The sequence below is a fragment of the Perca flavescens genome, chromosome 11, assembly GCF_004354835.1.
Source record: "Perca flavescens isolate YP-PL-M2 chromosome 11, PFLA_1.0, whole genome shotgun sequence".
In the NCBI taxonomy this organism is placed as follows: domain Eukaryota; kingdom Metazoa; phylum Chordata; class Actinopteri; order Perciformes; family Percidae; genus Perca; species Perca flavescens.
This window is the reverse complement of record NC_041341.1, coordinates 7227896-7243029: the sequence shown is the minus strand read 5'-3', so window position 1 is coordinate 7243029 and position 15134 is coordinate 7227896. Positions and strand designations below refer to the sequence as shown.

At 42.7% G+C, this 15134-nt stretch overlaps 1 protein-coding gene across 2 annotated transcripts in view; it reads right to left on the bottom strand.

Moving 5' to 3' along the window:
* Positions 1-15134, bottom strand: part of kdm6a (lysine (K)-specific demethylase 6A) — a 60919-nt gene that overhangs the window by 34892 nt on the left and 10893 nt on the right. For both annotated transcript variants that reach the window (XM_028591936.1, XM_028591935.1), the window contains exons 6-7: positions 5989-6109; positions 154-208 (exon numbers count right to left, since the gene is read on the bottom strand). In XM_028591936.1, coding sequence (XP_028447737.1) covers positions 154-208; positions 5989-6109 — 176 coding nt within the window. The remainder of the gene's footprint in view (positions 1-153; positions 209-5988; positions 6110-15134) is intronic.

Here is a 15134-nt window from a genome sequence, read left to right as displayed (position 1 = left end):
GCGGAGAGGGGGAAAAAATGGCTCCGTAGAAATATCCCTGTGCTTTTTCAATGCGTGCTGTCTACCACTGACAAGCTGGTACATCAAATCTAATATTGCATTACACCGCAGCGTAAGGCTGGTTTCCATGGCGATTATAACGACAGTACTTACTTTCAGCTTTGGACAAAGTGCAGAGATTGGAGTCGATCAAAGCCAGCTGAAAATGCTGCAGAGAAGGGGGGGAAAGAAGGCATTTTATTATGAACAGAAATACCAAAACTTTTACACAATCAACTGTCTGCATGTTGATGTTGTTAAAGTGATAGCAGCACCTAATCCCTACTGGTAATGCTTGCCCTTAACATTAAGCACTGTAAGTCTTAAAGCTTGTGGGAGAAATTCTTATTCGCCTTCAGCCGATCTCCTTTACTGAAAGATAGGGTGGGTTTTTTAAAAAAAAAAAAAAAAAAAAAGAAGAAGAAAAAAAGTTAAATAAGGATTTTCCGATTGAAATCAATCTTAATTTGAATGATCCAATATTGAGTCATAAAATCCTGAGATTAATCTTTTAGGAGGTTCCTTTTTAAAGCTACAGTGAATATATTGGTATCATGTGAAAGTAGACTATCTAAAAAGGAATCCATGTCATAGGAAATAACTAACCAAAGTTAGGCAAAATTCTGGCAAACAGACGTTTGGCTTTAAGTAGATCATCTCTACATCACACCCTCTGCACTGAAGAAATCACTTTTTTTCTTGTCTCTACGTAACTGCTTTTGGGGCGAATTCTTAATAACATTAATACTTTTAATAATGCACCAGATTTACAGCCACTCTGGACAGTCTCTTTCATAGCGAAGCAAAATTGGTACGGTAACCAAAAAAATATCCCTGATCGAATCAATATTGAATCGATTGAAATCAGAAATCAAATCAGGACGTTGTGAATCGAAATAAAAATCGATTCAGGAACTCAGTGGTGATGCACAGCCCTACTGGACGTTCCACAGCACACCATGAACGCAACATAACCGGATGGGGCTGAACCAGAGATATTCTTGTCTGTGGTTCACTCCTCTTGCTCCAATCGTCCTCCTTCCTTCCTCAAGTCCAATCAGACGACACGGTGCTCAAAATGAGACACGGATATCCAGCAGTTTTAAATGGCATCCTATCCCTTCGTTTGAACTAAAAGACAGTTGCCGAGTAAGACAGATGTCTGCAGAGGCTTAGCCTGGCTGCCAAGGCGTGGCACGCTACTAGCCATTCTCTCGATCCAGGGTCACTGAACACATCAGCCCTTGAGTACTTCACACAGCTACAGAGACAACTCTCTGGGGCTTCTCTTCCGGCCTTCTCCTGACTCCCTTAGGGCTGCCACACAACTCCATTACCTCCCTCTAAGCCTGTGCTCACATGGTTGCAGTGGTTTAGCATCAAAGTCTACTGGTGTATTTTGCATGTTTGTTGTAAGATACAGAGAAACAAGGGAAAAGTTATATACCCGAGTTATGTCTTGTGTGCCATGTGTTATTTTTAAGTATGTAGGAGTAGGAACCCCTACCAGCAGCTGAAAAGGCACCCGAGTGGATAGAGTGAATAATACTAAATAATACTAAATTCCAAGCTCGGTGCCATATCCTGTTAAAGCACCGAAGGCACCCATAGGTGGCTTCAAGGTGACAGGTTACGTTGCACTTACTCAATGAAAAAGCTGCACCGTGACCCAATGCAGTCACGCGCGGTGTCATGCATTTAAAAAGAGGCACCGGCAGTGTCTCTTATCTGGGTCAGTTAAAAAAAGAAAGAAAGAAAAAAAAAGAAAGACAGCTCACAGCTCTTGAACATTAGCACCTCCTGAAACCACGAACTGCACTCAAGCATCTAGCATATGGTTAGAGAACAGGCTGTACGGCTGGTGCTACTCCACCCGGTCAACTGTGGTGGATTTCTTAGAAGAAGAAGAAAAGAAAAATAGAATTGCTGGAACCGTAAAAACCAAATACCAGCATTTGTCATCTAGACTGGGGCGCAAGAGCTTCACACACTGACACGTGCACGCACAGACACACACACAATGCTTAGAATAAACTCCTTTTAACGCAGAGCTATGAGCCACAAAACATCAAGACGTACTCATCGCAGCCAGATGCCTAAATGTCAGACTGCGCGCACACACACACACACACACACACACACACACACACACACACACACACACACACACACACACACACACACACACACACACGTTACCTAGATCCCTGGCACATCACTCTCTTCCTGGAACCCCACTGCATCCTCCTGCAGATCTCTCCCTCCGTCTCTGCTATGCTTCCCTTTCCTTCTCTTTCACACTTGCTCTGCCACCGGGCAGATAATGCAGCAGGATTGTCAGCTTGGTATTCCACCTCCCTCCCAATGTCTCGCCTTCCTTCCTCCCTCTCTCTCTTTCTGCTATCTTTCTCTCTCTCTCTCCCCCCTCCTCTATCCTGGTGTCACTGATTACTATTCAGCAGACGGCTGCAGTGGAGAGTGCAGAGAGATGACACACAATACCTCAAAGCTGGAACAGGCAGTACACACACAACCACCACCTCCCCCCACCGCTCCCTCCCTCCCTCCCTCCATCTCACCTCCTTTCTCAGCTCAAAGCTCTTCTCTATGGCTACGCAGCAGCCAACTCATCACTTTGCCCATATACAGCGCACAGAACACACTCTCGCAATCTCGTTTCCCTCTCTCCCATTGGCTAAATTAGCAGCCACTGATGGAATGTGATTATTGTGGGTAAAGGAGAGAAGTGAGGTGTGATTATAGGGCTGGGCAATATATGGATATTATATCGACATTACAATATCGCCATCGATGTATAGTATTTGGTCAGAAATATCGTGGCATTTGATTTTCCCCTCGTCGCCCAGCTCTGTGTGATTATATGTAAAACTGCAGTTTGCTGGCCCCTAATGAGGTTACAATGTATTCTCAGAAACCATCCGTCCATCTTTTGGTGCTACGGCTGCAACCAACAGTTATTTTCGTTCTCGATTTAATCTGTTGATTATTTTCTCGAATAATCGATTGGTTGTTTGGTCTATAAAAAATAAAAAAAAGACAGAAAAATTGTGAAAAATGTGGATCAGTGTTTCGTTTTATCCACAACTCAAAGATATTCAGTTTACTGTCACAGAGGAGAGAAGAAACTAGAACATATTCACATTTAAGTAGCTGGAATCACAGAATAAATTACTCAAACCAGTTATCTGATCAATAAAATAGTTGGCGATTATCTAAACGTTGTCAACTAACTGATGAGTCGATTTATTTTTGCAGCTCTACTTGCTCCCTTCTCAATCTCTTCCTCTATTCAATGTGCACCGAGGGAAAGGGGGATGAAAGAAGAGGAAGCACCGTGAAACATGCATCCTTCATAAAAACATGTCTCTTTATTCTCTTCCTCCGGACTATCATCTTCTGCTTTTTTAACAAATGTCCTGTTATCCCCTCTCTACTTCCCTTCTCTCATTTCTCCCTCCGCTACCTTTATTCAATCTCTGCTCCTGTAAGCGCGCACCCACCCCTCCCTGTGGATAACTGGGGCAGTCATGTGTATGCTGATTCTGCCTGTGTATGTGTGTGTGTGTGTGTGTGGATTCTGCCTGTGTGTGCTGTGTCTGTCCGTTCTGATTGTGTGTCTCTGTGTGTCTCTGTGTGTTGATTGTGTGTTTCTGTGCGTGTGTGTGCGTTGATGAAATGAGCCAGGACTTAGACAGAGTGCGGACGTGCAGCACGTGCAGCCCCTTTCGGCTCAATACTGGACCACCACAAGCCTCAACACACACACACACACACACACACACACACACACACACACACACACACACACACACACACACACACTTATGCGCAGTGCATCGCCTCCTAGACACTACACACTCTTTGAATTTTAATTGTGAAAGGGCTGACAATTACCAACGCTTGCAATCCACTAGAATAGCTTTGCAATAAATACTACCTTTGAGAATCTTAATGTTCAGTTTGTCCATTGTCAAACTGTGTCAGAGGTGCCAATTCAATCGCGAATATTAGATTTTAGTGACATATGTCTCTTAATCAGGAAAGCGATAGTCCCATTTAACACACAGCCTTGAAAATTAAAACACAAAACGAGGCCCTGCGAGGCTCAACATTATGCATTTAAATGCTTTAATAAAACCGGGGCTGCACAATATATCGTCTTTGTGATATCAACTTTTGCAATAACCACATCGCGAAAGACACTCAGAGGCTTTTTGTGATGGTTGAAAGAAAATATCAGAATCAGGCAACGGCACTTTATAATATAACAAATTCCTTTTTTTGTGGTTCCCTTGACATTCAATTCAATTTGTTCAATATCAGAAAGTTGGGAATGATTTTCTTTCATTCGTTTTAAATTCAACAAGCAAGTTTGTTGTATTTTAGCAGAATACGGAAAGCAGCAGAACTGAGTTCACTTTAATATCCGTTTTGTGATATTCAACAACCTTGTGGCATATTTTCCTAATATCTTGCAACCCTAGTCAAAAGGTGGGGACTCAATCGCGAATATTGAATTATAAGAACATATTTCTCAAAATCACAAAGAGGGATTATTCCATTCAGCACACAGCTTTGAAGTTTGAACGCAAACCAATGCCCTGCAAGGTTCAACCGTGTGCGTTCAAATGTTTTAAAAACTCCTGTGACAGAATGTCTGCAGTAGGACAAAGCCCAGGATCAGATAGCAGCCTGTCCCGAAAAAGGGAACCAGGACTCTCAGACAACAATAGATCCATAGGCTCCGTTGAGAAAGCCCTTCGTTACGGCCGGGACGTCAATGGTGCACAGGTGTCGGCAGATAGGAGACGGGTTTAGCTCAGACAGACGGGACGGATCACATGACCCGCCAGCCTTTGTTAATCTGAGGACTGGGGAGGTCAAGTCTGTTTCGGCAGGAAGGAGGCTTCTATGACTACACATCGGGTGTACAATACAGACTGGAATGGATGGAACATGAGTCCACTGTGCAGGGTTCAACGCTAAAGGTTCCCACCCACTTGTCCAGTCATACAAGAAAAAAAAAAAAAAAAAAAAAAAAAAAAAAGAAAAAATCTAGCTGTCAAAAATAAGTTTGAAAAAAAATAACCCCGTCCGTTTGGTACAGAGCCTCACAAAAATCCCACTATAAATCATTTTAATTCCTTTAATTTTAAGCACCCGAGACGTTTTGGTGCAGCATGCTCGTGGCTGCTACGCTGTTTTAGCTGCCTACTGTCCACCATCATCAAGAGTTAGACTGAGACGGCTACTGCACGTCAACGGGTGAACTCAAAGCAGTCACCTGATTTTTGTGTAGTTTAGTGACAAATCGTATCACCGTATTTTGATGCCAAAATGCGTATCTACTACGCAAAATGCGTACAGGTTGGCAGGTCTGTAGTTAGCTTAGCGTAGTGAATGGAATCCTATGTTGCCAGTTAGCATGTTGTGAGTAAAAGTGAGCCAACAAAAGACAAAAAAAACAAACTAATTACTTGCACTGAGACAAAAAATGCATTGGCCCACCACAGCCAGGGGAGACCGTGATAAGCCCTATTTCAACAAACGGTGGCGTATTCCTCTAAAAAAGAAAGAAAGAAATGCAAAACTACCACAAACCGACTACAATAAGACGCCAAATGACCACAGAGACCCAAAACTACCCCAAAGAAAACAGAAATGAAAAAAAAAAAAAAAAAAAAGAGACACCACATGGCTACAAAGAGACACAAAATGTACAGGGATTGGTTTTTAATTGACAAACTTAACATAACATTTCGCCTCAACCCCCGACAAATACGCGCACCCAAGTCTTCCCCAGACCGTGAATAATATCGCAATGACAATATCAGTCAAAAGAATCACTATTGGATAGTTCTTAGTCATTCCGTGCAGCTATAGGACTATTACACAATGTGAGAATATTTCCTGACGTTTTAGGTTTACCTTTAGGCTTGACTCGTAGTCTGTGTTGGCTTTAAACATGAGTCCCAGTCTCAGGTGAATCTCTTTACTTCTCGAGAAGCCGGGGTCGATGTAAAGCACCTCCTGGAACGCCTTGATTGCCCTGGAAAAAAAGCCACAGACACACACACACACACACACACACACACACACACACACACACACACACACACAGAGTAGGTTAAGTAAAAAAATAAAATAAAATTGAAATGTGGACAAATATTTAGGCCAACAATAATGGCGAGACTGAAAATAATCAGACTTCTTAAGCCCAGTTCAGACCAAAGGTTCGCGACCAGATGAAACCGTTTTAGAACGTCGTAGGAAAAAGTTTCAGCGTTCTGAACCGGCCCGTCTCAGCTGGACTCAAACCAGCTGATGGTGTCGCTGCGACTCAGCTGGAGGAGTCTCCAGAGGCTGGTTTTACAACGTAAGAGACGTCTCCTGTTTCTACAGCCAATAGAGAAGTCAGCTGGTAAAGTCAGCTATAAACAATAGAAATAAAATGATCCATAATCCATTTTATTTGTTTACGTTACAAACAGCTGGTGGAAATGGGAGAGCTTTAGGCCGGTTACACACTGCACGCGTCGCGCGAGCGTGGCGTTTCTGTTGCGTGGATTTTTCTGTGTCCTACACACCAGAAGTGTGTCTGACGCGGTGCTGCTCCCGCTGCTAGGTACAGGGGGGGCTGATCTCGGGACATAGCGCCGACAGATTCAAACTCTGAAAAATGGGTAAGTGGGCTGTCTGTTTATAACAACTTAGTGTAGCTAGAGCCTATATAGCCTCTCTGATGTTGGACCGTCAGAACACACACTACGTTGTTATCGTAGCCTATCCTACCATTTATATAGAGCCTACTGATTTGATTAAAGCAAGACAACATCGGCAGTATTGACTGCAAAACATGTTACAGAATATTTCTTTCTGTATGACAGGTGCAATATTTGAAAATATTTTCTCTGAAATTTTGTATTACATTTATATCTACATTGATGTCAAAACCTAGACTTTCAAAACATCAAGATGTCATTTATTAATGTGCATTCGTGTCTAAATGACATATAAACAGATTTTCCTACTCTATTTTGTCTGGAAACGCTTCCAACACGCTCGTGAAAAATAGGCGTCGGTTCTATTTCTAGCAGGCACGCGTCTCACGCCGGCAGTGCGTAAGCTCTAACCTGTTACCATGGTAGCCGAAATATAAAACGGACACGCCACGCAGCTGACACGCTCGCGCAACGCGTGCAGTGTGTAACCGGCCTTAGACGGAGCCTCAACGAGCGCCCGAAAGCACGGTAACGTTATATGGTCGCGCGACCTAGCGAGTGACTGAAGCGAGAGAGCGCCCGGCGGCGTTAGAACAAAGCCGTGAATCAGAGAAATAAAAACGTGCTTTCGCCGATTCACTAAATCACTAGAAATGTAACTGTAGCAAGCATCGCAATACCACTAACTTAATCTACATTCATATTAAGATGAAACAAATGATAAATCCAGCTACAAAGAAGCCTAAAAGTGGGAAGTTACGACGGAAGTGCAAAGAGCCGTTGCTTGTGTCATACAGCCTCAAATCCACGCCGCTGACGCGCAACAGAAACGCCACGCTCGCTCGACGCGTGCAGCGGGTTACGATACACCGTCTCGTCTCATTGGTGTGAGCTGGCAGCGTTCAGAACGCTGCACAACGGCTCGTTGCGAGAAGTTGCAAGTCACCACTCGTCTCGTCACGAATCTCTGGGCTTTACAGTCACATCGTGGCCAGTTGCCACATTCTTCTACCACCAGATAAGCTGACTCTTAATCAGCTGGAATCAGTGGTGGTTTCGCAAACATTCTTCAGAGCTGGGCAATGACAAAAACTCAAACATTACAATATGACTCAATACTTAAACAATGATAATGTGGGGATAATTTAGGTATGACTGTGACTAGCTTCTTTTTCCTCTCTTTTTATTTTTTTTAGATATAAATAAAAAAAACATACAAAATGCAACCCGAAAAGCATTAGAGACTGAGTGAAATCTCATTTTTGAAACCATGATGGGACGTGGTTTGAGATGCATTCTAGCCAGATGTTAAAAAGGTGCATATGCATCCATCTCCCAAAGCTGCAGCTGGAGTGCTGCAGAAATTACACTTAATTGGCCGTCTCCTGGCTGTCACATCGGCACATTACAGCAACAGGAAGCAGCTTCTTCACAAGTTTAGTTAGTTGATGGAGATTTGTTAGCTAGTTGTTAGCTAGTTGTAACGTCTAAGTCTTGCCACAAACCACAGTGCAGAGTCCGCCCTGGAGAATGGTCTGACTGCCCAAGTTTTCACAACATTTGGAGCAAAAAAGCACTCTGGGATGTTATCGTCTGGGGCAGCACTAAGAGGCGTTTGGTGTTTTTTGCCCCCAAAGTCGCCTTCCAGGCAGCGCGGCAATGGTTACCTTTAGGGTTAAGGTTAGCTGCCTAGAAGGCGACGATGGAGGCAAAAAACACGAAAAAACTCCTCTGTACACAACACGAAATCAAGGAGAGGGTTAACTTTTCCTGCCGACAGTGGTAAGAAAGAACAGAGGAGACACTTTGTTTTTCTCACTATGACTCTAGAGTCGCTACTCACTCTGAAGCTAATCACCATCACTCGCTTTACCACAACACCACCCAATCGGACCCAATTAGATTCACATATATGTGGCTAAATGCATGCAAAAGTATATTAAATCACAAGTTAAACAGAGCCTATAGGTGCTTGCATCCAGAAATGAATCATTTCAGTAAAACAACCAATTAAGTTTAGAAAAAATAATCAAAGTAAGTGTAATGCAGCCTTTATGATCAGGGCAGTGTATAGTTTACTTTTCTTAGACTGTTAATACAGGGTATATACAGAAATCCTGGAGATAAATTCAATACCTTTTAATACCATTTTTAATACCGTCTCAATATTTCTTAAAACCAACACGCCAGTGAGTTGCAGGTTTATATGGCAACGTTTTTTTAACCATTAAACAGAGTTTGAGATTTATAAAAATACACCCTCTATGCCAATAGAACAACGCAGATAGGGAAAGTCAACAGAATAGATTAGACTCACTGACTTTGGATACATCTTGCGACCCTAACCCATCTTGCATTTATTTCACCTTTAGAATAAAATGAATAGATGAAATAAAATGATAAATTAAAGCAGTTCAAAGAAACAAGCATTCACTGATGCCATTATAACCGCCAATTGAACCTTATTCTGTATGTACAGACATTCACACAGAAAATATTCCATGAGACAAGGGAAATACAAGAAAACAGACATACACACAGACATGCATGCCATTATAACCATTTGAAACTAAGTGAACCTGTGATCTCATGGTAAGTGCTTCAATTTAATTGCCATTTCTTCCCCACGAGGGGTGCACACCGCTCAAAACCAACATGAAAAACGTAGCTAGTAACGTTCACTCAGCGTTTTCTTTTGTTGTTAAACTGTGTGTAAAATGAGCGGTGGCGTTAATCACCGGTTTCAGGTAACGGCACCGTCTATTTGCTGGATGGTTTTAAGCTAACGGTCGGTAGCTAACGTTAGCAGATAAGCCTGTTGACAGCGACGTTATTGTTCATATTTTGGCACAATCTATGTTTCTGACCATAGTAGTAGTGGTCATAGTGACTGAAAGTGTGATGTGAGATGCTAAAAAGAATCCACACGCTGGTTTCAGGTAACGTTACTTTTTGACGTTCAACAGCCCCACCCCTAGCCTCGTGAGACCGTCCTGATCTGGTGAGCTTGATGGCAGATGGCATCTTGAGATAGAGAAAATTTGGAGCCGTTCGCCAAACGACCGGGCCAATCAGCGTTGGTTTCGAGGTGGGTTAGGTGGTGATAGACAGATGGTTTATCCAATCAGCTAACCAGTATTTTAAGACAGCGGTAGCCCTAATTCTGTTAGCCGCTCGCTAATGCTCTTTTCCTCTTGGATCCTTCTTTTGGAATATGGACCAGGAACCTGAAATGGTGACTTTTATTCCTAAATTCTCGTTACACAAACGGCAAATCTCCTTTACCGACATGTTGCTTGCATGCTGAGCTAACGAGCTATGCTTTGCCTGAAGCAGCAGGTGCGGGCTTGTGGTTTTATTTTCATACAATTTGTGGATCTGATTGGTTGATTTGGCCCGTCTATCACCAACATAGGTGATAGACAGATGGTTCATCCAATCAGCTAACCAGGATTTTCGCCCCTTCCCAAAAGTTCTCCAACGGAAAGTTCCCAGATGGATATGCCGAGCAAATGCGAAGCGATCCATCTGGCGGAGTCAGATTACCCCACCCTCGCTGCTGAAAACATTTCTAGAGGAAACACTGTCAACCATCACAGCATCTACATCGAGAGCTAGGAGTACATAGATTTTTTCAGAACTTTTTCAAATAAATTATTTAGGTAAAAGCAATGACACTTCCACACTGTTAAGAGAATGCCCGAAACCACCTTGCACATTGAGACCGCTAACCCACGTCATTAATCAATCTGAATAACCTCTCCACTTCTACTGTCCCTATACAAGAATTGCTTACCAGCTGAGATGCCACCTGCTTGCCCTGGAGGAATGTTTGCACTATACTCTTCATCTGTGTGATGCACCACTCAGGATCTCGGTTCATCTTTGTGCGATACAAACAACTTGAAAACAAAGAAGAGCTGCTGCCGGCTAACAGCAGTCTTTGGAATCGGCTTTGGCCGCGACTCTGGAAGACTTGGAGTTCAGCTTTTCTTTGAGAAAAGAACAAAGAACGGCACTGAAGTCATTCTTAAAAAAGGAAGATGTGTTTGGAGTTTTGCCGACCCGATACGGCAAAAGTTTAACCTATCAACTAGCTCCTCTACCTTCTTTGTTGCTCTGGTTGGTTGTAGTGCTATCCTATTACGTGCAGAGGGAATTTGAAAGACAACCGTTTATCCCGCCCCTCGGATTGAGCTCTGCCAATGGTGAGTTCCCAGACCCCACATCTGGATGTGGGTCTGGCTTGTCAGGCTAAAATAGGCTATCACCCGATGCGGGATAGGATATAATATCACACAAACTTTCCAAGATCAACTTAAATAGACATAAAACAAATGGACAACTCACAGTTTGCAAAAAAATAATTCAAAAAATTAATACCTCGTAAAATGGCGATTAATAGTTTTTAATACCTTTTAATGGCCTTCATTTTTACTAATTTGATTTACTACCTTTTAATACTTTTTAAAACCCCGCGGACCCCCTGTAATTCCAACAATACCACATACTTTTAATTGGGAAGTGTAATAATTTGCGCTCGGGAGCCATTGACCGCATTCCCACCTGGTATCATCATGTGATCTGGATCTGTATTTGGATGACATGTGATCACGGGCCTTTGCATTTAAACCTGGTATTAAGTGTTGATGGTATTATAATTCTGCTTGCATTACAGTTTAATTTCAATATGAAAATTAGGTAGGCAGAGCCGGCTGACGTGCCAACAACCATGGTGCCAGGTAGAAGGGAACCCTGCTGTATGGGCACTACAGCTGTAACTGGACATGTACTGTAACTTAGAGCGGAAACACTGAATTTCATAATGACTGACTAGGGCTGGACGATTCATGGAAAATGTATCGACATCGAAATTCTGAAGCAGTTATCGACTTATTATTCCCATGACGAGCATTCCGATAATTTATTCCCGTTGATAGGCCTACTTTCTGCTTAAAATCTATTGTACCGCGTGTGTAGTCACGTGACTTTGCCCGGACTAGTCAGCCGCATGGAAAGCATAACGGAGGATAACTCAAACACAGAGTCCGAGTCAACTGAGCAACTTGTCCCCCCCTCCCCCCAAAAAAACAGAACAGAAAAGATGATTTAGAACAACGTGATTAATTATTGTTCATTTATTGTTAGAGTTAAAATGGGCAATTAATCGCGATTTTAGGTCATATCGTGCAGCCTTAACTCGGACAAAGAATTTAAAAAAATTCTAAAAAAGAAAATGATGAAAGCTTCTGTCTGAGCTGCCCATAAGTCCACTGCTCGCTTGAAATGTTTCTAATTGATCCACGGACAAAAAAAAACAGGAGATTTCAAGACTGAGGTCCCTGAGGTCTTAATTCAGGGCTTTCCAGACAATAAGCTTATAACCTCATAAGTGCTATGAGGTGCTTAAAAGTTTAACTGGAAGATTCACCGTCCTGTTCCCCACCGACCAGCTGTCAGTCATTTACACCCTGCGACTGAAGAGATAGATGGTAACTGCACAATGCGAAGCAATCAGCTGGATTGCTTAGAAATGTATTCACCACCGTATCGCTTCTATACAGAAACACAACAAAGCACAACTGTTTTTTTCAAAATTTCATAATCATGCAACGGGGTTTCTTTTTCAAATCCACAGTAGGCCCATCATATATACTACAGTCACCAGCACACAAAGAGCACTAGAGCTGCAAAGAGGAATCAATTGATTCAGGGTCCTTTCTTAAAACCTTTTTTATAGCTGACTTAACGAAATTTAAGACCTCGGATGAAAATCTGTCCGTTTTAAGGCCTTAAATTTAAAGTTCAGAATTTTAGACATTTTAAGACCCCGCAGGAACTATTAAATCAATCGATCGATTTGTGTAATTTTTTACAAGAAAGAAAAAAAAAAAGAAATTCTCAGATTCCAGCTTCTTCCATGTGAACATTTTCTAGTTTCTTCACTCCTCTGATAAAGTGAACTGAAAATTATATAATAACTGAGTTGTGGACAAAACAAGACATTTGAGGACATCATCTTGGCCAAACAACTAATCCATTAATCCAGAAAGTAATAAACAGATTAACCGTTTATAATGTAATAATAATAATAATAATAATAATAATAATAATAATAATAATAATAATGTATAGTTTATTAATCCCGCAAGGGGAAATTACAAAGTTTTCACTCTGTTATTACACACAGAAAAATAATAATAGTTAGTCGCACTATAGTCTCGCTTTGCCAGACCCTCCTCCAAAGCACGCTGAAGGAGGGTCTGGTTACTCCGCATAGCATTCGGGGATGGGAGGAAAATGTGCTCTGGTTTATTGGCATTTCTTTAAACCAATCACAATTGTCATGGGCGGTGCTAAACTCCGCACGGAGCCGCTGCAAAATAGCTGTGCGCAGACTGGACAGATAGTCTAGCTAGCTGTCTGGATTTCCCCTGCAGAGATCTGAGAAGCAGTTAACCCTCACAAATCCACCGGAGGTTAGGACGCCAACACAGAGACATAGGAAGGAAACTGAAAATACATGCATCCGGCGGAGTGTTCTGCAGCACCGGAGCAATCCCGGAAGTGGAACGCGGAGGATATAGACTAGTTGCACCCCTAAAAGAGCACATTACGCAGAGAAGAGTTTGGTCAACTACGGGATTTAACATAAATTAGCTACAGCTGACTAAATGTCTAGGTGACAGATATTTTTGTCAGCAAAATCAAGTCACCAGATAATTGTTTCACCTCTTATAGCTTGTTAAGAAATAGTTAACAGCGTCCGTTTAGTCGCCCAGTGACTTTTGTCCCATCTGCTGCAGAAAAGCTCGACGTTGACATTTGAGCGTTCAGACTGAATTTGTCATTTATTGGTTAAAATACCAAATCCAGTGTCTGCAGAGTTTCTGGTCCATGAGCTCAAGGCTGACTTGGTCTGCTGTCACGTTAGCAAGAAACTTGTCTCTTTAAAGTAGTCTCTTAACAGCGCTGAAACCAACTGGTCTACAATGACGAGAGCAGATTAATACAAAAAACAAACACCAGTTTCCAATTCAACCCACTCAAAGCTGTGTAGCTTCAACAACAATGGCAATTGCATGTCAGCATGAAGCCTTTTCTCCTGTATGAAGCGACAGGGCACTGAGCTCGCCGCTGCTGACTGGAACTGACACACACACACACACACACACACACACACACACACACACACACACACACACACACACACACACACACACAGAACTCATTGCCCCCATTTCCTCCTCCCCGTCTCCATGTGCCTCCTCCTCGTTCATCTGGTCCCTCCCTCCCTCCCTCCCTCCCTCCCCTCCGTGCTCTGAGTTCACCCTCTCCTCCCTCTCGGGCAGAATCCAAAGTGAATGCTTGGAAAGCACAGCTCTTCTACCGAATAGGTTTTGACACACAGCGTAAGGCAGACTCCAGCCAAAAGATAAGCAAAAGAACTCCTCTCTCCTTTAGAAAAGGAGATCTGACAGCAAAACCACTGCACATTTTTCCAAATAGTTCAAGCAGATAACACAATTTGGCTCCATTTATAGTGGTGCCCTTTGGTGTACTATATAAGATTCTATGGCATGAAATATTCAAACTTCTAGTACTTTCAAATTGGCGTGCCATTTCTCATTTTTTCCTTGTTGCAAAGCTAGTTTCGGATGGATTTTTACCATGGAACAAACGTTGGAACAAAATGTTTAATACTACCTAGGGATGCTAATTTAGATTAGAGTCCTGGTTCACCCTGGGCAGGACGCTCCGATGTACTTTCCGCGTTCAGCGCCCACCGACAACTGCGACCTTTTACCAGTCGTGCGCCCACAATGTTTTGCCGTGGACGCACGCAGCCACTTTTCCTGGACTCGCTTGCACGACTGGTAGATGTCCTCAGCTCTCTGCGGAGCATACGTCCGAGCCCGTCTCCAGTTTGTCACCTGTGTGTCTGCCTGGCATACCGCGTGTAGGTGGCCGATATGACCCGCCAGTCCTTATCGATACAGTGGCATGTGTCACGTGGCTCTCCAGTGTGAGCACCGTCCAGCAGAGAGCCACAAACTTAGCAGAAAAAAAAAGAAAAAAAAGAAAGAAAAAAGAGCAGCTTCAAAAGCAACTTGCTCGTACAAAGTTGGCACTAGCAAGCCAACAGGCAGTTAGGAAATAGATTGTATAGCCTATTTTCCCTTTACAATGCAAAAAGCATTTCATAACTTGTAATTTGTTTTTAACTGATCGTCTAATCCATCAAAATTGTTGTTATTGTCGGTTTACGGTTAATCATCAACATCCAATACTATCACGAGCTCGTACCGACAGGCTGGATAGTTGGGCCAGCGTTTCTCCGGGTGAGCACCA